This window comes from Anguilla rostrata, chromosome 18 (assembly GCF_018555375.3).
Source record: "Anguilla rostrata isolate EN2019 chromosome 18, ASM1855537v3, whole genome shotgun sequence".
Lineage (NCBI taxonomy): Eukaryota > Metazoa > Chordata > Actinopteri > Anguilliformes > Anguillidae > Anguilla > Anguilla rostrata.
In genome coordinates this window covers 18,169,786-18,196,337 of record NC_057950.1, presented here as the reverse complement: position 1 = coordinate 18,196,337, position 26,552 = coordinate 18,169,786, and the positions used below count along the sequence as shown (strand labels likewise).

Genomic DNA, 26,552 nt, shown 5'->3' with positions numbered 1-26,552 from the left:
CTAATCTAATCTAGTAGTTATGGTAAATGCTCACCTTTGCACATCCTTGACATCAAGAGCAAATCGGTGCGTCGACATCTCAGAACAATTTTCTTTGAAAAGTCTAAGTTGAGGACAGCTGTTAATTGTATCCAGGTGAATAATAACATGAGCAAAATAATATTATTATGATTATGATTATACATCTTACCTCTCTGTAGCGGTGTCTTTAATCATAGGTTTAGTGATTGGCTCATTCACTGCTCCCCTGCCTGCTCAGTGTTATCAGTAGGCCAGGCCCCTTGCTATTCCGGGGGATTTCGGTGACATGGTATGACACAGAAAAACGTGTGGGCCCTTTAACTGGATGCATTCCGTCTCAACCTTCGAGCCGAATCGCAGGTTTGCTGGGCCCTGAGTCTGTCAGGGGGGCGGGTAAGCAAAGGTGAGACACAAGTCATCAGCGTCTGCAGTTTGACTGGAAATCTATTCAGTGTGATCTGATACCTTCAGCATGGAGGTGCTGGATTAGCTCCATGGCACCGAAGGCTTTCGGGTTTACAGTCCAAAGATGAGCTGAAGTAGCTGTAACTGAAATAGCATTACTTACCTGTTTGCTTTATTTAAAAAAAAAACATATTAATAAATAAATATATGACACAAATATTTTCCAGTTTGAGGACAAGGGTGCTGTCAGCATAATTTATCACCTTGCATATCTCTGCTGCAGGGACATTTCATAGATAATTCCTGCAAATATAATTTTCGTTCAATTGCTCTCTTGAACATTGATATTATATCTCTAATCCTTTTCATACATTACATATGAAGAACAATTTTCTGTCAGAATGAAAAGCCAATTTAGCAAGAAGAAAATTAGATTGGGGTTGCTTAATGCTTTATGTTTTAAGTTAATGGCAGTAATCTTTCATAGTGCACGTATTGGTCATGCAATCACCTGACACAGCAATCCAGACCAAATGAAACAATATGAAACAATACGGAAACAGTTTATGCAGCTATTGCCTGTTTATTTGGTCAAAATATTCTGATAGAATGTTCTGGATTTCTGCAGTGCTGGGAATTGCTTTGAAGCCTATTGTTTGCTTTCTATTTCATACATTCCTTCTCACCATGTTCTCCTTTGCTGGACACAACCATGTAAGTAAAAAAAATATAATGGAGGTTTAATCTTAATAAAATGAACACGTTCATAAATAATATATTCTTGTAACAAAACAAGTGTTAAAGTGTCTATGCTAAAACTCTGGTTTTGAAAAAATGGATTCAAGAACAAAATATTGCAAACAAATGAAGCATAACTATATGATGTATAACTTTCAGTGTTGCAGACTGCCCAGGGAAATACAATCTATTTCACAAACGGATAATGAGCTTCAATGTCAGAGAGGAATTACAAACAATTCACCGTGATTAGTGGCGCACACTGTCCTCCATATCAGATGGAAATGACATGTTGTAATGAAAATCTCATTTTAAGCTGACTCCCACTGTGTTTTCAAATGCGGCGATGTTTCACAGTGATTTAGCCCCTTCCGTTTGGTCAGTCAGATGGATTTTGCGTCGGCTGGCTGTTGTCTTGCGAAAGATTTTCGAGCGTTTTGACTTGCGTTGGTGTGCCTTCGTGTGACAGACAGGTGTGACATGGTTCAAAGTGCGGTCTCCACACTTCCTGCCCTGTTTTTTGTGCGAGATGTTCAGTTACTTTTTCCTACCTGTATCAAAACAATTTGTTGGAAATGTTCTGCTTTGGTGCAAAGCCTGTGGTTCGACTACGGGTCAATGTTTTTAAGCAATGTTAAAGACGGGAGGGTAGGTGAGAAATGCAAGGAAACCACTGAAATACAGAAGTGTGAAGAAATTACCAAAATATGAAAATAGAGTCTGACACATCTGTGAAGCTACATGTACGACTAAGGGCCATATTTATAAAGAATGCCGCAATTTACCATCAGGGCCACAACATTATGCATTGCTGCATTCAATTTAGCGGGTATTTACTAAGGCTGGTTATGATAATAAGCACAGCCGCAGTGAGTTCATTTAAATGCACTGCTGGTATTTATGTCTTGCGTACGGCAGGAAAACAACATTGCTGTTCCGCTCCATCGGTGGTGAAGTCGGATTTTGGACAGGTGTCAGGATCCACGGATGCAATGGATAGGCACCTTTTCACCTTAAAAATTGAACATGTCTCATTAGTTAAAACTTCAGAACACATTTTTCATAAATGTTTAATTCCGTACCCATTGGCCAACCGCCTCCAGAGTCACCGCCTCCGAACTTCTCTAACAGACAGCCGTTCCTGAAGATAAAGGAGTTACGTGTTTAAAAAAAAAGATTCTCTCCTTTCGCATAAGTAGGGGAGAGTCGCCATAAATGTAACGCTTGATACAGGTAACGAGATCAAGAACATTTTATGTAAAACGTGGCTGCCATAGCCATTTCAGGTTAGTACATGTGCAATTCAATTCTTCATCACCTCCCCAAGAATGAATATTAGGGAAATATTTCCAAAATATTGTTTTTGAGTTAAATAAAGTTTAAAAAAACTGTTCCAGAAGTAATTTTCAGGTATAAGGCTTTATTATTATTTGCAATAAACCAAATCATGCATCATTTTAAAAAGTTAGCTGTCCTTGAAAAGTTAGTATGATTTTTGGAGTGTATTCTGAGTGTTACATGGTTGCAGAATGCCATCTAAAGAGAAAACGAGAGCATTGGTACCCAGAGAGATTATGGAGGGGGCTTCAGATTTGGAGATTGGGGACAGCAGATGGTGTTGAAAACCATCTACATGTAGTGTCCTTTTCGGGAGACTATAGGCATTTTAAATGGTGTTTAACTTCTTTAATAAATGTTCATTTTACTCATCAACCTGTTTGAGTTTTTAAGTTAGCCTGGTGTTTTTAATGTTAAATATATCCAGCTAATTTGCTTGCTGTGTCATAGGCTCATCTTCTGGATGCTGTGTTAATGGAAAAGGAACAGCTACCTGGTCACAGGCATTTATAATAAGCACACACCAGTCCGTATGGTCAGAAATTTGCTTAGTAAAAGCTTACCTGAGTATTCGGAAACAAACAAAGGCAGCTTTTCACATCTATTTGGACGTTACACAACTCAATTCATGGTATGCTATTAAGTTTCTTGTGCATCCGTTTTTTTTACATACAATATTTTTTCATGAATAAAGCCCCATGCTTCATAATCTGAGCATGTGACAGGTCGCACGTTACCAGTCGAAATGTGTTTTCTTGATTAACATTAGTGTGTGCTCAAAAAAACCTGCGTATGCACATTATAGGTCATTTACTGTTACAATTATTCCGCACCTCTGATACAATCATACAGACCAGGTGGTATCAAAGTAAATGGTATGACTGCATACCTTGGTTTTAATTGTATCTGACTGGAATGAGTTACAGTATGAATAACTGAAACATCTAATGACTACTGACATGTCAAAGCTGTTAGGAGTAAAATGTGTGCTAGGTTCAATATTTTCTGAATAAATTAACAAAATCCAAAAACTGTTACATTCATGGTACTCTCCCCTACCTTAACATGAACACAAGAATAGCCACTCTGATCTTGTGCCGGAAAGAAGTTAACACATGCTTTTCGAAGATGTTAAAAAACAGACACAATTACCTTTGCCACAAGGGCCACCAGCTGTGATAAATCACCTACAGCAGGTCATATGCATAAATTTCCATTCTCTCCTAGCATATTTTTACCGTCTATCGTCATAACGCCTTAAAATACATATACATTAGCCCAGACACGTAAATTTTAGCGATGCATTTTTCTCGTTTTAAACCAGCACAAAATGCTATTTGTCTCGTTAGCGACTATAAAAGCACTGCAAATCCTTAGTAAACATGGCCCTAAAACTCTAACTCAGTTAGGTTACACTGTGACTTGCTCGTCATTTCGTGCAATCCTTAAAACATTGTCCTAGGAGGCTTGACCTGGGGCTTAAGGACACACTTGACAGAGGCATTGTTAGAGTTTGGCCTGTGAACATTTGTATTCAAATGTGGACAATGTTCCTCCACAGGAGAAGCACCCTCTGGTGAAGCCATGCCTGCCGACTGCGCCACTTTGGACAGTGTCACAGTACGCATGCCAGAGAAGGACCACAATGGAGAACCACAACAAGATCTTCACAGTAAGGACACGCGCATGCACATGGGCGCGCATACACACACACACACACATACACACAAAATATCAGACACACAAACCTGACCACTCCCAGACTCTCAAGCGCATGGAGCCCAGACACAATGGCCGCCTGATTAGACACATTAACCGACAAATGAGCGGCATCTGTGAGCCTGTGCCCAATGAGAACAGCTGAGGAGGAGAGCGTGCCATGTGCCATGGACCACATGCAGCACACGCCCAATTCAGACAGCTCTCTGGGTGAAACTCCACACAAACAATAATAGATCTCTAGCTGAGCTATCTGGGCAGCTTCCCACCACAAAGGGGGGCTTTAGTGGGGTGGGAGGGATTATTCATATTGTGGTGTATCTAATCCTAAAGATAAATATGACGGCTTCAAGAGGGTAAATATTGCCTTTGTGACTTGTGAAGCAAACAGTGAGACTGACAGAAAGGCTGAGAACAGAGTCCATCTGCAGTTTGGTACAGTAAATGAATGAAAACCAAATATATACCAAAGAAATAGAGCATATCCTGTGTGAAACATGACCTATTCACACATGTGCACACACACACTCCTATTCAAAGTTCACAAAATAAAAACATTGTAAAATGGCAGTGACCAATTTTAAATAATTAATCTGTGGATTAATATGCATTACGTCCCTGATGGTTCAGTGATGCCTGACAGTTTTCAGCGATGTATATTTACACACACACACACACACACACACACACACACACACACACCTTTAGACCTCATGTCATATGAAAACATTTATAAAATGTTGTTAAAATGGTGTCATGTTATTTAAAATAATTGCCTGATTGCTCTCTGACTGCTCAGTGATGTCAGGCAGTGGTCTGGATTCTATGTGCAATAAGTTACATGTCCTGCCCTCTCTCGTTCACTACCCTGTTACCGTGGGGGGAGGGGAGATGCTATTCCACAATGTCTACCCAAGATCGTCTGAAATTAAAACCTTCCAGACGCTCTGGAAGCAAACTGAGCGTTTTTTCCGTCCTCACTTTTTGTTTACGGCTCAGAGAACAAATGCTGTGCATCCTGCAGGACGGGCCACCAACCACAGAGCTCCTTCAGCAAGAGAGATCGCACGCTGTCCTTCAGATGAGGTGCTACATTGAGGTCCAGACTGTCTGTGATACTTTCTGAAGGGGTAGTGGCATTCCAGCCATTCTCACTTACAAAAGGACAGAGTGGGCACTAATGCCTCGTCTGTGGAAAACGTGAAAGTGCACCAAAGCAGAGTGTCTAACATTGCTTTCTGATTCTACCATCAAAATGGTGGAGGTGTAGGCCTATTGCTGAGGCAAACATTAATTGTAGCTCAGTAGTAGGCATGAGTCAGAAGCCATGAAAAGGTACCATGCAGAGTACAAATGGCTGTAGCCATTAGAGACAAACACTGTGCTTATTTTTTGCACCACTTTTCATGCATTCAGTCGCGCTTATTCACTCATTGCATTGATTAATTCACTCACACATTCTTTGTCCTGGTTTTCTACTGTAAAATGCAAATCCGAGGAAGTTCTCGCAGCATTACCATTGCTTGGGGCACAGGCCTGACAGCTTGTCTTTGCGCATAGAACAGAGCCGCAAGTTAGCGAGTATAGCCCAGGGATTGAGAAGGAGGAAGCAGCTTCCAGCGTCCCATGGGGCTCTGAGCCCTGCGGTCCTGCTGACACGGGGTGGAGGTGCAGGTGCCTGCGCACCATGGGAGTGATGAGCACGGTGTGCAGGATGAGTAGGACTAGAGCCAGCACTCCCAGATTGGATTGGCCTGGCGCTTCAGTTAGGAGATTAGTATGTTCTTTTTGGAAACCCTGCCAACTCACAGGGCTTTCCCAAAAAAGGTGGGATACTGACCCTATTCCTGTTCCAGCGGGAGCGTGGCTGGCCTCCTCAGCTAAGTATGCTAGGGGGGACACGGCATCGTGGGATTCTGGTTCATCGCCCATTGTCCTCTGACAGCAGGGTTTCTCACGTGTAAGCGGTGTCTCTTTCTTTATGGGCCTGATGTTCTGTCCCACTGTCCAGAACCTCATCCCCTGACCCTTGAGGGTTCTGCCTTCTCCTTCAAGATTCTCATAAACAGGTGGTCAGTTTCAGAATTCCTTATGATCCATACTCTCTACTTCCTTACTCTTTGTCTTCATCCTTTGTCCTGGGGGCCACAGAGGTTGCTGGTTTTTGCTTTTACCTTAAAATAAAAAACCAGTTCAGACCAAAGAAGCCAACTGTGCACTTCTTGAATTGATAAACTGAGTGCTGAGTTTTGATGGCTACTGACACATTCTGTGGCTCTCTAGGATTAGGGCTAAGCAGTCTTGATCTGTGAGATTTTTTGGTTGATAACAGGAAGTCCCAGTGCTATGTTATGATTCAGGGATATTCACGTGGAGATGTTCCCACTGATGGAATGTTCCATTCAGTCAATTACAAGAGACAATGCCCTGACACAAAGACTTCTGCCCTTTTTCCTTGGACTTGTCTCATTAATTTTCTCCCTCAACATAGAAACAGTGAGTGCAACATGATTAGAGTCCGTGTATTCACTCCCTGTAATTGTACACAACACATGTACTGCATTTCAAAATCACGCATGCTTTTAAGAGCCCTGAGCCAAACACAAAAGACACACAAAGCCAGCCTGATGTAACATGAATAAACTCGACATCTGTTTACAGGAAGTGAGCTGCTTTTAGTTTAAATGGATGTGTTCCTGATGCATGTTTAATATAACTCCCCCCCAGAGGAGGGGACAAAATGGGAGCGGATGGTGTGAGTTGGGGGGAGAAGTCAGTTACTGAAATGAAATGCTCTACAGCCCCTGCAGCACAATGCTGTTAATATTTAAAAGGCTTCTGAAAGCCTTTTAACTTTTTTGAGAGAAGGGGTTAAATGGTCAAATGTTTTCCTGACACCAATTAAACTGGATATATTTCTGTTCGTCTTTGTTGGACATTTTTGTTGGGTTTTTTTCACTGGACTTTGAGGAAACTTTCACTTTTTAATGATGAGCTTGCAGGTGGATCCTCTCATTTGCTGAGGTGCAATGCTATAATCTCTCCACCTACCATACAATTTCCTGCTTCTATGCTTTGGTAGTGCAGCACTTGACATTGTACTGAAATGCATTATGAAAAAAAACAAAACAATTCTGGATAAAATGCTTGTCAAGAGGGGGAGTAGTGTCAGATGTTTGCACATTTTTTGTTCTGCAAATTGAGGTCGAGACTGAACACCATAGTGTTGGGACTGAAAATTCTCTAAGCACTTAAAAGCAATGGGGAGCAGGGGTTGGGTTAGCATGGTCGTTTCAGCAATGCAACAGTGCACATGAATAAGCAAGTGGAATGAAATAGCCTGCAGTACCTTCTCTGTGTGTCAATCTCACCTGATATCTCTTCTTTAGCCTCCACCAATGATTTTAAAGCACATACTTGTAACCCTCCACTGTACAGTAAACACCCCCCACTCAGTCCCTTCTCTGTTGAATGTTTCAGAAGAGCAGCTCTAGTGGTTCCCAGTGTCCTGCAGCACAGGAGCCTTCATGCAGGCTCCACGGGGACGCTGCGGCGGAGAATTGGGAAATGACAGGTTCCTCTCCAGGGCTCGGAAGCCTGGTACTACCATGCGGTCAGTTGAGATAGACCTCTGAGTGCAGTGTAGCGTGGCGGAGAGGCGCTGTCCATACCCAAATTTCACTACAGTCTGCCACGGGTCAGCTAGCAGGACGTGCAAATGCTCACCTGACCTCACTCTCTCTCTCTCTCTCTCTCTCTCTCTCTCTCTCCCTCCCTCCCTCCCTCCCTCCCTCCTCTCTTGCTTGCTTTATGCCCTGCTCCCCAGGATGCGTTTGATATTCTGGCGGAGAATGCGGAGTTCTGCGAGATGGACGGCCCCTGCCTGGCTTTCATGCGGGCAGCCTCAGTCCTGAAGAGTCTGCCGGGTGCAGTCGGCCATCTCGCTGACCTGCGAGGCGTTCCCTGTCTGGGGGACCAAACCAGAGCTGTCATAGAGGTAGCCCCCGTCTCCATGACACCACACTGTTTCCAGCAATCCCTTCTGACAGGCTGTCAAGGCCCCCGTCACTCGGAATAATCCTGACCGGATTGTGAGGACCCCTGGCCTATGCACTGCAGGTGGCAGGAGGAAACGCCTGTTCAAAACATGTTAATAAATTCTGCATATGGAATACACGGACAACAGACCAAGATGCCACACCCCCCACCCCCCACACCCTGACTTTGAATTCAACAGACTGTATGCCATATGGGGGACTGGAAAAGCACACTGAAAACTCAAACATATATTTCTGATGATATATTTAGGAGGATGGTTGTACAGACAAATGGTAAATGGTCTGCATTTATATAGCGCTTTTATCCAAAGCGCTTTACAATTGATGCCTCTCATTCGCCAGAGCAGTTAGGGGTTAGGTGTCTTGCTCAAGGACACTTCGACACGCCCAGGGCGGGGTTTGAACCGGCAACCCTCCAACTGCCAGATAATCGGTCTTACCTCCTGAGCTATGTCGCCCCAAATGCACTCATCTGCAAAATGCTATCGGGGGAAATGCAGGTCATTTGCTGGTATTTAAACACAAAGGAATACAAATATAAAATTGTACGAAACATACACAAATAATCTTACAGTAGGTCTTGATTCAATCAACATTAGCCCCTTGACTCACATGTATACAAAAGGGTTACTCATATTTTTTACAAACACAGTCTGGTGAGTTAATTTTGGTGATTGCTGAGAAAAAAGCAACTCTTGTATTTAATTGGGAGTCAAGGTTATAATGACAAATTGATTGAATCCAGGCTTTGCTCTTTTTCTTTGTCCTGTATTCAATCAATATTCGTCTTTAAGTAAACAAACACGCTTTTTCTTCACAAACTTTTTCTTTTCATTATCACGGAACGGAAACTGTGTGTGAGAACTGATGCAGTCTGCATTAGATTAGCAAGTAGACAAATTTATTGAATACAGACCTCAGTCTTTAGTAGAGATGGCTGTGGTTTTTTTCCCCTCTGGTATGCTGACATCTGCTGCAGAAGATCATAACTGCTTAACTGAACAATGATAATCTCTCTCTCTCTTTCTCTCTCTCTCTGTCTCTCTCCCGGCACGCACACACACACACACACACACACACGCACAATTATGGAATAAATATGACTTTAAAAAAGGGCTCTTGAAGTGTGGGATTGCTGGACTGCAGCGAAAAGAAATAAAAATGTTTGGATGCTTTCTCTCCTTCACAGGAGATCCTTGAGAGTGGCATCTCCTCCAAAGTGCGGGACATTCTGAGCGATGACAGATATCAGACGCTGAAGGTGCTTTTCCCCTCTCACAGCTCCATCATCTCTGGCTTGTTTGTTTGGCAGGAAGGTTTTTTTTTTTAAAAAGCAAGGTTTCGAAAAATGTTGCAAAACGAGGGAAGGACTCCTGTTTTTGTTGTCGAGATGTGACTGAATCGTGGTTTACATTTCCTTGCTGTAGTTAAGAAATTTACAAAAAAATTATCTTGCCTTAGACCACAGTGTTGTTTGATATAATTCAAAGGTGATCGTCACCACTCCCCCTTTCTCCCCCTCTGAGATAGTTTCCACTTTATTTCCTTACTAACCTGGGCCATTTCTCCAGAGACTTCCACAACATAGGCTACTGTCAGGAGGTTTTCCCATTCATATACCTGGTTATTTCCTGTGTTACATAGAATTTATGTTCTTAGGTTTTTTATTTTTTAATGTAACTCCAAAAAACTATTTTAATTGCACATAAGGTCTTTATGTTTTAGTGCCTTGTGCCATACTGCTGCTCAGTCTCACTCAGCTCCCTTGCTATAGTCAAGTTTGTTCTGTGAAAGAATCAGGCCCAAACAGTCCTACATTCTGGTTTTGTTGGCAGCTCTTCACAAGTGTGTTTGGTGTTGGACCCAAAACTGCAGAGAAGTGGTACCGGAAGGGCTTTCGGACCTTTCCAGACATCCTCACCGACCAGGGCGTGCAGCTAAACAGGATGCAGAAAGCAGGTAATTTAATAACCACACGCTGTGCTGTTTCCACTCTGCTTAAAATAAATACAATTTAAATGGATGTAGGTGTTTCTTCTTGGCAGGAAACCTCTATTAATTCTAAACCCTGCAAAGAAAAATAAAGTTTCCCAAAACGTAATGTATGTTCAATGGAAGGCAGAGATGGAATCACATGACAAAATAGGCGTTTTATATTTCTTTTATGAGTTTTTTTTATATATATGTAAAAGCACATTATTTTGTAGATGAATAAATTTGACAGTGGTGCTGAACGCGTGCAGCTGTGCCGGTCTCACAGATGGACGGGGGGGTCCGGAGGGATACTTCCTGACAGAGGCGGCGGTGATGCGCTGCAAACTATTAACACTCCGCCTAGCCGCAGTTTGTCTGGCGGGGGTTTAGATAATTAAAGGGCACGCAGGGTCATTCTCCAAAGCTAAAGGAAAAAAAAGAAAATCAAAGCGAGGGGAAATATTTTTTTGGCTGGACGTATGCAGGGCTCATGCGCCTCCCTTGGGCTCTCCAGTGGTATGGGTGCTCTGATGTCCCTGACACACAGGTTAATTCCGGTTTACATCCCCGTTCAGCTTTGTGTAGGTTGACCAAACCTGCGCTATGCTAGTTAGGCAGGGTGTGGATGGAGGTTCTTCTTGCTTCAGTTTTAAAAAGGTTGGACACAGCGGTGGAAGATGTATTTCAGAGGGATGAATTGGGATAACCCCAGTCCTAACCCTAACCCTGGTCCCTGCATGTCTCCAGAGTCTGCCAAGGTGGATTCAAAAGTACCTTTGAGAATTCTATTTTTTTGTCCAGGGATCTAATTATTGGCTAAGAAATGTATCCGGTGTTAGAGTTAGTGACTAAGAACCCTATTAGCAACATCAGTTTTGCTTTGCTAACGGATATGGGTGGATAGACTGGACCAAAGAAATACAATGCTATGGTCGTATTGATTAGCTGCAATCTGAAGGAATATTCAGATAGCTTTGGTTGGTTTTGTTTTTGTCATGCAAGGTAGAAGGCAGAGGTTATGAACGCATGTCGTGAGATTGCCAATTAATATGTCAGGCTTTTCCAGAGCCCTGAGGGGAAAGAGTCAACAGCGGAGAGCTACAGGGAAGCAGATAGAGCAGGGCTGGATAATGGCTCGGATTAACCATCTTTAGTATAATGCTGGAGAGATGCTGTGAAAAACTCTAAATGTCACAGGCAGAGCAGTCGAATTTAATAAGGCACTCATTCTCTTTGCCAGCAAGAGATAATTAATGCTTTTTGTTCAAGAACCGTGGCGTCATCTCTTGGGAATGTTAATGGGGGGGGGGGGGGGGAATGTTTAGAGTGTCTGAAAAATGTGTATACTGTACATTAATGCGCGGTGGATAATTAAAGTGAGCGGGACGCGTGAGTTCGAGGTCGTGGCAGAGGGTCAGAGTAATCACGGGGGGACGTGATATTCTATCAAACCCTTAAACAGCGGATCAGCAAACACTGCCAGACTGTGGGAACGTGCTTTTCAAGGACAGCTGGATTATGCAGCTGCCCTAAACACAGTTATCTACGAAGAAGAAGTGCTTACACAATAGAAACAGGGTGTGATGTCTACATCCAGAAACCTAATTCAAGGGCCTCAGCTCCTGCTTACACCCAGCTGTGACAAAACACATCGTCCAGACCCTACTAGCTGTTACAGAACACACTGTGCAGACCCTACTAGCTGTTACAGAACACACTGTGCAGACCCTACGATTCATAACAGAAACCCATTGGCTAGTCTCCATTCACTTCCTTAATGAATCTCTAGCCTGCTGCCACATATACTTTATCGTAACGGCAAAACTTTGAAGAGATGCAAGCATAATGTAGTTCCTATGCTTTGGTTCAGTTGTAAGAGCCTAAAGAGAATCATTGAGCAGTGTCATGGCACCAAACACTGCAGTTTTGATGCAGTCCCAGCTGTATTGCGCTATACTTTTGATGGGTTTTTTTGTATCTGATTTATATATGCATTTTTCCCTATTCATTGCTAACAAACATAATTACTGAATGCATACAAAGCCATTATGATTACAATGTTAGGTTCACAAGCAGCCACATAAATTGTGAAGGTTTGCCTGCCAAACAATGCAATCAGTAGACTGATTAATTAATAACGTTGATGAAAGAACCATTTTGGGAAAAAAACAGCACATCCAGTGGAAAATTTGTACTTTATTTGTTTTTGGCTTCTGCCTTGAAATTTCATAATTTTTGCCTAGTGTGCCACAGGTGAATAAAAGTTGAAGAATGCCGCTTTAGAGGCAAGAGTAAACAAAAACCTTTCATATCCTACATCGCACAGTTCTATTGGTTTATCATGGTGGGTGTCTTGCCCAGTCTAGACACTGAAATAAATAAAAGCAAATGTATTAGCTCATGTGGCTAATTTATTCAAAGTCCAGATAATTTTAGCTTATTCCAGACAAACAGAAATCTATACAAATGTAACAAAGAACTGGTCAAAATAAATTCAAATAATAATAATTTAATTAGTGAGCCAGTATCTGTGTCAACCATACATGTTCAAACCATAACACCCCCACCACCATGTTTCACACATGAGGGGGGTGTTTTAGATCTTGGGCAGTTCCTTTTGGCCTCCACACATTGCTCTTACCATCACTCTGATACAAGTGAGTCTTGTTCTCATCTGTCCACGAAAATCCTGCAGGCTCTTTTAAGTACTTCTAGCCATTCCTGTTTTTGAGGTTTACCAATGGTTTGCATCTTGTGTAGCCTCAGTAGTTCTGTTCATGAACTCTTCTGTAGACAGTCGTTACATCCACACCTGCCTCCTGAAGAGTGTTTCTGATTTGTCTAGCAGGTGTTTCTTTAAAACATGGATTCTCATGACAGGGGAGAGAACTGAATTAAGTTTGGACAGGATGAAGTTTGGGACTGAGAATTGGTTAGGGAGAAAAAAGGCTTAATATTCACAAACAGATAGAAAACCAAGGGAAAGAAAGGCCCATAAGGTTTGATACGATATATTCTACAGCATTGCTGTAATGCATTTCTGGTTAGTCACCGCATTGCCACAGATCTGGCTCTCAGGAGTGATCTATGAAAGAATTGATCTGTGTTAATGACGAGAGTGTGATTTATTGACTGATTGATTAATGCCTTTGTTTTTTCTTTCCTGTATGGTAGGTTTCCTGTACTATGATGACATCTCAAAGTCCATGAGCAAGGCGGAGGCGGAGGCAGTGGGCAGAATGGTGGAGGACACTGTGCGCTCTATTGTGCCTGATGCCATTGTGGCTCTGACTGGTGGCTTTCGCAGGTAAGTAGCTGAGTGGGTATTCACTGAGATACAGTCACACAGATTACCCAATGGTTCCTATCATCCCTGTTTTTCTACCACCTCAAAGGTTAAGGCATTTGTCCATCTACTAGTTCCGCAAGATCACCAGCTCACCCATTCACTGGGTGAAAATATTTATTTTGCTGATCAAAAGACAATTTCTCAGAACACAAGTACAGGTTTGTGTGTGTGTGTGTGTGTGTGTGTGTGTGTGTGTGTGTGTGTGTGAATGTGAGAGTGAGAATGAGAGTGAGGATGAGTGTGTGTGTGTATGTGTGTGAGAGAGAGAGAGAGAGAGAGAGAGAGTGAGTGAGTGAGTGAGTGTGGGAGTGTGTGTGTGTGTGTGTGTGTTTGGTAACAGCAGAATAGATCCTGCATTTGCTTGTTGTCTGGCCTGGATGAAAATATAAATCTTGGCATAGATTCCTTTTGGCAATGGAACTGATGTACACTGCGGAGACTGGCTTTCTATGCTTGAAAGACCTTATTCCTTTGTTCCTTTCATTAGAGAATGGAAACCTCTGTACATGTGTGCATATTGTAATGTACATGTAACAAAAGGCAGGTGCATATTCACATGATAATTGGGCATTCATGGTGAAAGCACATGAAAGGTCTGACTCGTGGCCGGCACTTTTGCCCCCCCCCCCCCCCCCCCCGGCCTTTCTTTTTTCTCCACCCCTTCTGTGATAAAGACTCTCACACTCGGTCCTCGACTCGTAGCATTGTGTGAATCAGGCAGTCTGCACAGGAGGCTGAGTGTGTGTGCGCTGACATGGCCGTTAATAATGCAGGAGCAGTCTGCTGCTGAAGACAGACTGCGTCTCGCTGTGGGAGTGACGGTCACGCTCTGCTGTTTATTTAGCGGGCTGGAAGCCATGTTCTCCCGTATTCTGAGCACAGCAGGCAAAGACTGTGGGGAGATTTAAAAAAAAAAAAACTTTTTTCTGTGCTTTTTAATCACTATATAATTTTGCCTACTTCTGCCGATATGAAAAACTGCAGATTGCTCAAGGAACTCAGTCCTGAGTCTCTGTTGCTAAGGATTACTATAACAGCTATAGCTAACCCAAAGGAAGTTAAATTAATGAATACCCCTGAAAATACAGTTACACTGTGTGTTTTTGAGAGAGAGAGAGAGAGAGAGAGAGAGAATAAAGGGAACAGAAGTGTAAGTGCCTCTCTCTGTCCTCCATTTTCATTAGTTTCCCTGTACCTCATCCACCCATATCAGAACTGAGTCCTGCTCTCTCCTTGTTCAAGGTGTCTCTGCACCTCGAAATGGCTGCTGCCACCCCTGTGGGTAGCACGTATGAATGGCGGCACATCATAGTCACTCTCCCCGCCTTCACTTCTGAAGAAGATGAAAATAATTCTCACGTTAGGTAGCCTCCCTCTCCGATTCAAAGCCCAAATCATGTTCTCTCTGCCATATGGAAGTAACAGCAAGCGGTCTTATCTTGAAGGGCATGTCATAAATAGAGGAGATCAGGATTCTGCCAACAGTGGGGAACAGTAATTTGACTATGTATGCACAGAAGCATTCCATGACACCCCGTATGTTTTCCAGACTCTGTGGAGTCTAAGATAAAAGCAACAGGAGGATCCAGGCAGAGAAGAGAATTCCTTCAGATCCCTCCTTTTTAAATATATCATTCAAGGCATGGACGTTCCTGCCAGCCCACAGGGGACAAACAAAAGGTCTAGAGCCCGGAAAAAGCAAATTGTTGGTCCAGATGGCCAAGTGTTTATTTGAACACTTGAAATTTTCAGGTGACATCTAGATGTTTACTAATTTGTCCTTATGTCAGTAATGAGCAGATTATCATGGGGCCCTTGTTGAGGGAAAATAATGATTGTTTTAGTTCAGATAAATGGAGGTTTTTCAGTTGTGAATCATCACAGCATGCTTATTGTTTGCAAGTAGGTGTTGTAGTATTCAGCCAGATTCTGAGAAACCTCAGCTCTGAAAAACCTGATAATAGGATATCAAAATAAAAAATAAAGGCCAGGATGGTATCCAAACAGATTCTAGGGCACCATTCCACTCCAGAGGAAATTCTGGAGATCATACTTCTGTCATTAGTGGAGTTTTGAAACTGCTGGTGCGAACAAAAAAACTCATGCTGTGGGGCCGTTGGAAATATTTTGGAACTTACGTGCAAAAAGGTTAATGGACAACCTACACGGCAATGGTGGGACTGAGAAACTCTGTATGTCTCATGGTTGTTGTGTATCATCTACTAATAAATCTACAATGTGAGTTTGTTGTTTATGCTCATAGTTGGGTTGCAGGAGCACTAAATGTCTCAGTACATCAGCGTACTGGTCACTTGGGGACTTACATGAAGGGGTTAAGCAATCTCTTATACATTATTAAAAATTCAGTAGCCACTGAAATTAATTTAAATTGCTGTATGAAAATTAAAAAACAGTAAAACTTGCTTACATTCATAAATTTAAGGGGTGAGGGGTGAAATTGAATATACCCCCTGACTCATTTACTGGGCAATCTCCTTAACCAGCTGTGTAATTTAAGGACTGGATCGGGGTTAATCATTGGTCTGAAACGCTCACTCAGAGTGAAACACTATCTCATGGGCGGTAATTGGCATGGCTGTGTTATAAGATAATATGTTTTTCTTAATCATCCTCCTAACCTACTGCAATGTGTCTCTTTGTAATTTTGGCTCAGAAATGTATAATATTATCTCTAGTTTTTGGCACCCTTATTTGTTCATACATTTAAAATGTGTTCAGATTACTTAATTGGGGTTCTTATTCATCTTTTTTGTTATGGCCTTCAACCAGCCTTGAGATGGCTTTGCTGTTGCCAAGATGTGCAAGCATTTCCAGAGAGAAGACAGGTTTGCTCTTGTTTTGACTGGTGTTGGTGAATATTCAAAACATAAAGTCTACAGATTGCCCTTCAACAACACTCTTTATTGACACCAGGGGTGTGTACTATGGACCGCCTAGTGACATAATTTCCATAATTTCTGTGAATGGTAAATGCATAAATGCACCTGGCTTTCTGTATGCTTATCACTTGAATGTTCTGTGTTCTAGATCTGGCAAAAAATAAGCAGTTACAGGAAGTTTGCACCTGTGGCAGCAACTTACGAGAGACAGAAAAAAAGCAGTAAAGTTGATTTTGAAAAGTAAGCAGAGCTTTTCTGCTAACTTCACCTGTCATCACATTTATACTGAAGAAAGCTCTTAGAGATCCCTAACCTTTCACATCAAACGCAATCTTGGAGGCATGCGAGGACAGCCAAGTGACAGACAGAGCTTTGAGCGAATGAGACTGAAAATAACCGTCTCAGTTCTGCGGTGTGTGAATGAATGTGATGCCGTAAAATAGATGGTGGTTTATATATGTCCCTCCAGCCATCTCTCTCACAGCACTGCTGCTTTTAAACCGAAAAGTTACCCATGAAGAGAGTGAAGTTACAAAAGCTCACAATAAAAAAAAGATGACTAAGTTTTCATATTGAGAAGAATACTGGAAGACGGGAACTGGCAACTCAGCCTTTAAGTGTCGTCATTCTCCTCCAGTCTATACAAAAAGGGCGTCACACTGCAGTCCTGCACGGCTGCACTTTAGCTGATTGCTAGCAGTGTCTCTTGTTCTGCAGGACTTGAAAGCTGAAAGGAAAATGGTAAAAAACTGTAAAATCTTTTGTCGTTCACTTTCATACCTTTTAATGAATTTGAAAACCAAAATCAAATCCTCCCCTTTTAACTTCTGTCAAGCTTGAAGAAGTCTTGCTTCTGACTTGTAGTTTCAAGAGCTTATATACCTTCATATTTGTGTTGTGCCAAGAGTCGAACACAATAATATGCATATGGTCTGATAGACACTGTGTGATATTTGTAAAACGCTTTCTGGGTTAATTTTTGCTGAATATTTGCATAAAATGAATTAATATTCAGTTTCACTTTGGTACCAGTAATGACAATCCTTCATTGTGTAATACTTATGAATCTAATTTTGAAAGAATAATATATTTGCCAGCTTCAAAGAAGCACAGGCATCTGTGTAAAAGATGCATTATGTGAATGATGTACAAGGATTTAATTAGAAAGAAACATTCCAATAAATTTCCAGTACTGTTTACTATTGTTATAATGGAGACTAAAATCAAGGAAGCAGGGGATTAAAATCACATTTTCCTTGAGTGCCACAACATTGTAAATGCCAGTAAATATTAACTCACCATTCATAAATGCAGCACTAAAGTTCTACATCGTAAAATATTTATGTGCTTACATGCTTGCCATTAATAATCAAAATGAGGCACGGCCATACGCTTTTGTTTCAGTAATCAGTGATGCAATAAGAGACATGGTCTGAATGTGCAGCACTTACCATTAAAAAACATACTGTGTAACATAGAAAAACACACAGCACTGTCTGCTTGCTGACCGTAAGAGAATCTAAAGTGCTCATTTTATTTTACTTTTTGGAATAAAAGGGCATTAAGAAGTTTATAAAAATGCTTGGAGGGTTCCTAATTGTATGATTGGAGAAACATTCAGAGTATAGGATTTAACGACTACCAGCCATCATGTTAATTAATCATGCCACTAGTTTACAGGATGCAAGGTCAGTTTATTTCTCAAAGAACCTCCCCCCCTCAATGTTTTTCTTTTTTTCCCCAAATTCCCATCATAGCTCTGCCTATTGCACTCAGGCACAACAGGACTGCTGCTGAAATGTGCTGTTGATTTACTAGTCTGAGAGCCGATGACTCTGGATACCCTACGGTCCCCACAGCTTTGCAGGAGGGAATCTAGCTACAGTATCTCACACAGATGATACGCTTGTAGCCTGTGGGCAGAAGCCCGAGGAACCCTGACCTACTTAAACCCACTCTGCTCTTAGTGGGATGAAGCTAATTTGTCTGACCGCTGGATGTCTGGTCATAACTACTGAACATATGGCTGGGACTGAGGATTGGAGCTTGTCATGTAAGGCCCAGCATGCATTTGTATCGCAATGCATTTACACACTGACTATAAAGCTCATTTTTAAAGAACTTTTTAAAGAAGAATTTTTAAGAACAAATCATACTTGTTCCTGGTTATGGTTATACACTTTGTTGTACGTCGCTCTGGATAAGAGCGTCTGCCAAATGCCTGTAATGTAATGTAATGTAATGTAGTGTCTTAGAGAAAGATTGATAGTTACCCTCAGTCTCAATGCAAAGGTTGCTGTGTTCAGGTGTGAGCTCAAGTAACACGTGATCAAACATGTTTGCAAAAACGTAATACAAAACACACAAAACATAATTAAACATATTATTTTGAATTGTGACTGCTGATATTTGTCATTTTACCCATGCAAACCAGAAAATACAGTTTGTGACATTCCAATCCAAAGCATTATTAATTCATGTTCTCTCATTTACTTCTAAACACGTATATTTTATTTGCTATGTGCAGTAAAGCTAGTTTATTTATGGTTTATCTCAAGCTAGGTACACACCTCATTAAAAATAAAACAAATCATGTCGTTAATGGAGTGCAGAGGGTATGGAGCATTCTGACAGAAGCGTGAGTTGCCTTTGAAATATCCATCAATGCCCGTTGTATATAATTAACTCCTTAAGTAATAAATGCAGGATTTGGTGGGCAGGAAATGCTATGGAATAATTCCGAACTGTCAGCGGCAACGTCATTAGGAATGAAAGCCTCTTGCGGCTGGGGGAAAGTCCTTTGATGCCGTTGTGTGTGCTGCGCCTGCTTTTTTGCTGACAGCGGTTGATTGAAGTGGCGAACGCGAGGCGAAACGAGCAGCCGCAACGCCAGCCGCTCCAGCGGAATGCCGTCGCGCGCGTCGGGACCGCCAGACAACAGAGACACAGCGCTGTAACGGAACCTTATTAAAACCCGCCAGCCGTTCACTCACTTTAATAAATACAGTTTTTTTGGGGATTCATTTCTGGATACCAGCGTGTAACTCTCCGTGCTGTTGCTCGAGATTCATTTGAGCGCGACAGGGAGTGTGCCCAAAGCTGGGGTAATGGGGTAGATCTGCTACGGACCGCAAACCACGCCCCTCCGCCAACCACATTGCTGAGCTAAACACCAAGGCCCTAATCACGCTTTTGTTGAGACTTCAGTGGGCGATTTTATCATATTTTTCCTCCTGTATGTTCAAATGCTTGTGGAAACCTCTGAACTCCACCATGTCAGGGTGCGTCTAAGCTTTGAGCAGGAGGCGTACAGCGCTGTTCTGCGCAGCTGATTGAGATGCAAGGGCCATGCAGATGGGATTCCGCACCAGGCGTGTTCATTCCGTCACCACCTGACATTCATCGTCCTGCTAACCTTTGGCTGCTCAAGTCATTTCTCAACTTGTTTTCCTTCTCTTTCTTTTTTTGGGAGAATAAGTACCCCCGTTCTGACCCCTGCACATCTGTCTCATGGTTGGTAGATTGAACCACCGCAGTGGGAACGGGGTTTTGATATATCTGTCGACACTATTTCTGCATGACTGACGTTTAGTAATTGTCCTGCGCATCCCAGCACGCTGATGCTTGATTTTCCTGTGAATTGCTAGCCCTATGACATTGCTAGTCCTATGACAAGTGTGTTTCTAGACTGAATTAAATGACCTTGGTTACTCAGGAAACTGCAGCTTATTTGGAGTTTGACTGGGACTATAGCTGCAAAAGTGATGTCACTACAAGGCGTGAAGGTTTTTGTATAGCGACGGATATCCCGAAGTAGTTGCTTTAATGTCAAGCAGAATTTGAAATTGAACTAATAAATTAACTATAAACAACCAATAGCAGAGGACATGTTTTAGATGGGGACACAGAAGCCAACCAGGGAGAGAGTCAGAGCAACCCCACCTCTGCCATTCATAATGGTAGGAAAATGGTTATATAGGATATTAACATATTTAAACTGGTTAATGTAGAGGAAGCACAGTGTGTGAATCTGATAAATGATAGTAATATCCTAATTCTATCTGGAATTATTTCAAAGCTTATAGGGGTGCAATCTTTTTATATTTCGATCACATCTGAAAAAGCATACTCGTTTTAAAGGACTCTTCAAATGAGAAACTGCAAAAAGGGAATTACAGAGATGCATACGATGACAAAAATTCAATAATTCTCCCCAGTCACCTAAATCACCATCTTTGGGCGACACCAGAAAACTCTGACAGCAACCCAACAGGAGAAGAACCCCTCTCCTCACCCCTGTTGACATCACAGGGTGCTAAAAGAAATTCAATAAGCGAAAGAGCTTATAGTCACATGGTGTAAAGCAGAACTTACAGACACTTGGGACATACCCGAAAGTGACCCACAGGTGTGCTGTGTAAACTAGTGTGCAAAAAATTAAGATGAGAACATGCTAAGGGAAAAAGGTAACAGAGCTGAGTGTGTCCATGCCGCTACATATTTGCATCACTGGCAGTGATCTGGCTGCATGCTTGTTTGTACCCTGACCCTGAGGTTTAAGCTCCTGTAATTGGTGGTACACATTTGGGATGAATGAAAACTTAATTTTATTGAAATTCATAAAAATATGTAGTAAATATAATGTATGTCTTAAAGAGGATTTAAAAAATGTCAAGTTATAGAAGTATGCATGTGAGCATCTCTTTGAGGCAGGATATTTTTCAGATGCACAGTACGCGCACTATTGTGGAGTTAATGCCTCTTCAATGCATACAGTTTTACCTTTAGCATTTGAACGTGCAAGTTAAATGTGATGGCTTTTCTTTTTTAAAATGTGAAACATCAAAAGGTTAAGTAGCGAAGCTTTAATTCCAATGGACCTGGCACGGATGAGGTACTCTGAGAGTAAATGCATTCTGCTAAGCCTTTTCCCAAACAGCAAGGCTACTGGGACTCCGGGTTGAGAGGTGAAGTGCTTGTTTTGGGATTATATGATTAAACCTGCAGGCTGGAGCCCCCCTACCCCACCCCACCCCACCCCACTCTAATCAGGTTCAGGCCATTTCTGGCTGGTTTCTCCTGTGTTGGAGTGACTGGTACGTTAGTTTTGCCTTGTTGAGTTCTAAATGGTGAGCATTGGTTTTTTTTTTTTTTTTTAACACCGTCTGAATTAGGCACAGAGCAATGACCTTTGTAGGCTCCTCCAGTGACCATGCCATACAATGGTTGTCCCCCCTCCTTACGCCATAAGCCATTTCTGTCTAGTCTGTGTGTCTGTGTGTGTGAGAGAATGAGAAAGAGAGAGAGATTTTTTCAGTTGGTTGGAAAATACAGCAACGAGGCACTACAGAAAGGAATTGCTTTTTTAAAATAATTGAGTGCACGCTGAGTGCAAGTTTTAAAAACACTGCTCTTTGCTAATAAAAGCACTTGAATGCTGAGTGGCTGCTACTGTTTGCAATTTCCGCAAGACATTTAGTTATTTTTTCAGAAATGCAAAATGCTCTGTCTTTGAATCAGACTTTTTATATTAGCACAAGGCCCTGCAGCTGTGTCTGTGAAAGGGGGGGAGGGTAACGAGAGAGAGAGAGAGAGAGAGAGAGCTCTGCACTGAGGCAGGATCTATGAGACCGGAGACTCATTTGTTATTGTTTCTCTATTTTTAACTGTGAGGTTTACAGCTAAGAGTTTAATTATTCAGTCCCTTCTTTGAAAGGGCAGCACTGACTGGAATGGCTCAAGTCGCTGCTTAAAACCATGTGCCTGTCCTGTTATTAATTTTCAGTGGTCACAGCTGTTGCTCTCTGCTCCTGTACTGTGATGACTGACACCTCCGTTGTTTCACTGGAGCTTTCGTGATTTACTGAATAGAATCACTATGGAAGCAATCAAACGGATGTCAGACAGAACTGTTGTCTATTGGGATGCACCTCTAAGTGACCCCGAGGTATGCTGTGTAAACCAGTGTCAAAAAAATCAAGGTGAGGCAATGGAAAGAGCGAAAGGTTTCTATAAAAGTAAAAGAATTGAGTGAGCTCTGTGTCACCATATATAGAACACATCAATCTCATGCGTCACTGGCAATGATCGATACCGCTGCATGGGTCAGGACTCTGACCCTGAGGTTGTGGCACTATCACTCTGTCTGTTTATACCTGATATTCTTGGGTTACCCTGATGTGATTGGTTTTAGACATTTGAAAGATGGGGCATTACTCAGCCAATGACACTGGAGCTGTTTCTTGATTCTTCAGTCTGTTTCTGATGTGCTGTATTTGAAATTGTGAATTTACCGTAGTATAGTTTATCCATAACTGTCTATATAGTATGAAACGCAAAGCAAAACGGTTGTAGATCATTGTATTGTGAATATATTTTATTCTATAATGGATTTATGTAAACTATATTGTTGCTTCTATATTTGTGTCTGCACAGATGCCCCGTGTACAGTATTAGCCATTATTACATTATTAGGCAGTATTCAATGTGTATGTTAAATGTTTAATTAATTTGTTCTGTTTCATGAATAGGCAGTATTTCCCATAATGCTTTGCAATGCCCCTGCCTTTCGGTCACTTGGCACCGACAGATGCCGTTCAGTGCCAGTCACAACTAAATAGAATCCCCCCCACTACCCCACCCCACATGCCTGCCCGCAAGCTCTGGCTGTGGCTTGTGTCTGGAGACTGGGTCTAGAGAAAGTTCACTGAGGCTTGGTTAATTAGAACCTTAGAATTATACATGTGATTTAAATATCAAAGAGATCAGCCTGCACAGAATTCCAAACAATGCATAACTAACTACCATGTGCCATCTGAGCAGTTTTATTTTTATTTATTCCCGGATTTCAAAAATAAATTAGAAGCTTTTTCCCCTGGAGAGAAAATGAGTGTGTGTGTGTGTGTGTGTGTGTGTGCATGTGCGTGTGCGTGTGTGTTCGTGTGTCTGTCTGTGGAGTATGTTTTTCGCTATGTGGTACAATGTGCTGATATGTAGAAACAGAAATACAGTCAATTCATAAGAATACAAATGATTTCCGGCCTCTAAGACATGTCTGGACGTTTAGTGCAGATATGATGCCAGTAATGGTAATTACACTTGGATTGGGACATTAATACTGCTTCTCATACAACATTAATCCTATACGCTATAAACATGTTCAATCCATATTCTTTTTGCCTAATGGGTGAGTAATTTATTTAAATATTATCAATAAATGGCCATTGGATAGTCTTAGAGTGATGATTTATGTAATATGGTATATGTTTGATGGTGTATAGCTTCTTATGCAAATGACCGTTAGTGGGAAAACAGAGCTATGAAGTGTTGACAGAAACCTGTGGATCTTGTGATAATAACTCTAATACATCGGTATTGAACAACAAATTGTGTAGTTTTCAGAAAACATGGAAAAAACTGCATTTTGCTATTATAATATTACATGCTTCGTGCAGCCCATATTAGGACAACTTGTGTATATAAGTATTGTACAGAGACTGGTTGTTTTCCTTGGCTGAACAGGGTTTTGTGGCTGTCTTTGTCCGCTGGTGCTTTGCAGTAATCCGAGTATAAAATGAAGATTCTCAAACGAGTGAGAATTCTGGCAGCTCTGTTGGATTTAATAATGCAGCACAAATTGCTTGTTTGAATTAAAAGAAGAAAAGGGCTGGGAACTGTTTGCTGGTCCAGCAGAACTGGGGCGATAAAGACCATTCCGCCTTCACATTGTGGGCGACGAGTGTGACTAAACATGGTCCGGCTTAGTGGTTTGCTGGACCATCAAGGCAGCACATTTGGGGGAAAAATAAATAAGTAAAAATCCGTCCCTGCAGGGAGAAGGAGTTTGGACACGACGCGGACTTCCTGATCACCACCCCGCAGCCTGGCAAAGAGGAGGGGCTGCTCTCCAGAGTGGTGGATAAGCTCAAATACCAGGTGCGTGCAGCTAGACATTCCATTATTACAGTGGTTTGCGTGTGTGTGCGCACGTTCGTGTGCGCACGCGTGTATGTGTGTGTGTGTGTTTGGAGGGAGTTGTGTTCAAACCATGAGGTCATCAAAGTGGTATAATTAGTGATCTGATAAATTACATAATTTACATTTCATTGCTATTTTTTGTTGTAGTTATTATTTTATGGTAATTTGGCACAGCAGATGGCATTTATCCAGAGCAACTGTAGTTTTCACTATAAATTCATTCACAAAATGCTATAAATGATGGATGACTCTTGGTAAGCAAAAGCCCTGTACATGGTTTAAATTTTATAGAAACTACTTGAAGTACACCTCTTAATGATAGGATGGTATTTTAAGGGATTTTAATCAAACCCTTTACTAGGGGAACTGTGCTTTATGGACTCCATTTGGCTCCCCCCTGCCACTTCCTCACTGGTGGAAGCCACTATCTCCAGGAACTAACCACGCCTTTTCTCTTGGTGACTGTAGGCTGATTGGTTATTACATGCACGGAAGCATGTGTATGTAGTTTGTAGTCAGGGGTGAGGGTGTGTGTGTGTATTGACCCCTAAACATTGCAATGAACAGCTGCCACATTGATCCTGCAGAGCTCCGTGTACTTACAGTCATTGTATGTCTGCTTTCACCTGTTGCAACAGATAGAGCACATCACCACACTTTAGCAGGCTCCTGAACACATAGGAGTTCTCTTTTGGTTTCTGTCCCAACACTCCCAATGCCAGTGATCTGCCTTGTTCACGTGGCAATAATTTGTAATCAACTAGTCTGAAAATTAACAGTAACTCATAATGCTGGAACCGAGCAGCAGTGTTGTCTAGTTTGTGCAGCCTGAACCTTGCACTATTGTGCTAATTTTTTTTTTGAATACTCCCACGACTTCTTGGAAATTGCTAACTGCCTCTCACAATTGTCACAATGCAAGAATTACATACTAAATGAATAACATTAGGCGTCAGACCTTAGAAGGATTTATCGTTTGCTTTCAGCATATAACTTTTCCAGCATTTTCCCAGACATTGTACAGTTATTGTACATTTCTGAACTCAACCTCAAAGTTCAGTGGCCATTGTTTGATGCTATCCACAACTGAGCAGTATCTTTGGGAATCGAGGTACGAAGTGATGGCAAGAATAACTTTTAAATTGGATTCCAGTGATTTTACTTGCAGAACAAATAAAATGTGAATCATTTGGGCCATCTGTTGACTCATCTGTGACCATATTTTCTTTATGCGAATCAGTAGCCTGTAGAATGCACGTTTGCCAGAATTGTTTTCTGGGAATGTACCCACCATTTCATACACGCCTGTTCAGAATTGCATGTAATTTAGGACCGTCAAACTATTTGCACTCAAAAATGCATCCGTCAGACCTGTCCCCTGCTGAATTCTGTTTTTCCTCCAACAGAGGATTCCCCCTCCTCATTTATTTCATACCAGGTTTGATGCGTCTGTAAATGGCAGTCTGTTTTGTTTATTTTTTTGCCTGTATGGATTCACTGTAAACAAAATAAATCCCCTGCAAAATAAATGGACTCCACTGGTGTGCAGTGTACCAGGAAGGTAATGTTGCATCCAGTCACTGAAAGACATTTCCATCCACGTCACATTCCTTCATCTCACCTGTGTAGTCGATTGCACCAGCTAATTCCTTTTTATAAAGGTCACAGTTGATCAGTAATTGTATAATTATTCAGGCGATTGCAGCAATCAAATGTGTACAGTAATTAGTGATTTTTGCATGTGAAAAGGCAAATATCACGTCAATTTTTTTGTCAGGTTGGAAGCGAAAGCCACTGGTTAATAATCCCGAATGGCATCGATCTTACAGTAGCAAGATCCCTGGAGAAATTGGGGGGGGAGGGGGGGGGGGGTTGGGGAAGGTGGGGAGGGTGTCCTTCACCACCTCCTACAGGAGGATTTGATGAAGCGTTTGGTTCAGAAGAGCTGCAGACCCCTCTTTGTCATCATTCAGTTTAAAAATAAACTCCTCGCTTTAAAAAAAAAAAAAAAATCTTCTTCCTTCTCGTTGCCTCTGTGGTCTACCTCTGCAGACAATTAGCTTTGGCAATTGT

At 41.8% G+C, this 26,552-nt stretch overlaps 1 protein-coding gene across 1 annotated transcript in view; it reads left to right on the top strand.

The window, feature by feature from the left end:
• Window positions 1-26,552, top strand: part of dntt (deoxynucleotidyltransferase, terminal) — a 59,598-nt gene that overhangs the window by 6,684 nt on the left and 26,362 nt on the right. Inside the window, exons 3-8 of the mRNA XM_064317952.1 lie at window positions 4,064-4,174; window positions 8,048-8,218; window positions 9,469-9,540; window positions 10,115-10,238; window positions 13,428-13,560; window positions 24,335-24,437. Coding sequence (XP_064174022.1) covers window positions 4,064-4,174; window positions 8,048-8,218; window positions 9,469-9,540; window positions 10,115-10,238; window positions 13,428-13,560; window positions 24,335-24,437 — 714 coding nt within the window. The remainder of the gene's footprint in view (window positions 1-4,063; window positions 4,175-8,047; window positions 8,219-9,468; window positions 9,541-10,114; window positions 10,239-13,427; window positions 13,561-24,334; window positions 24,438-26,552) is intronic.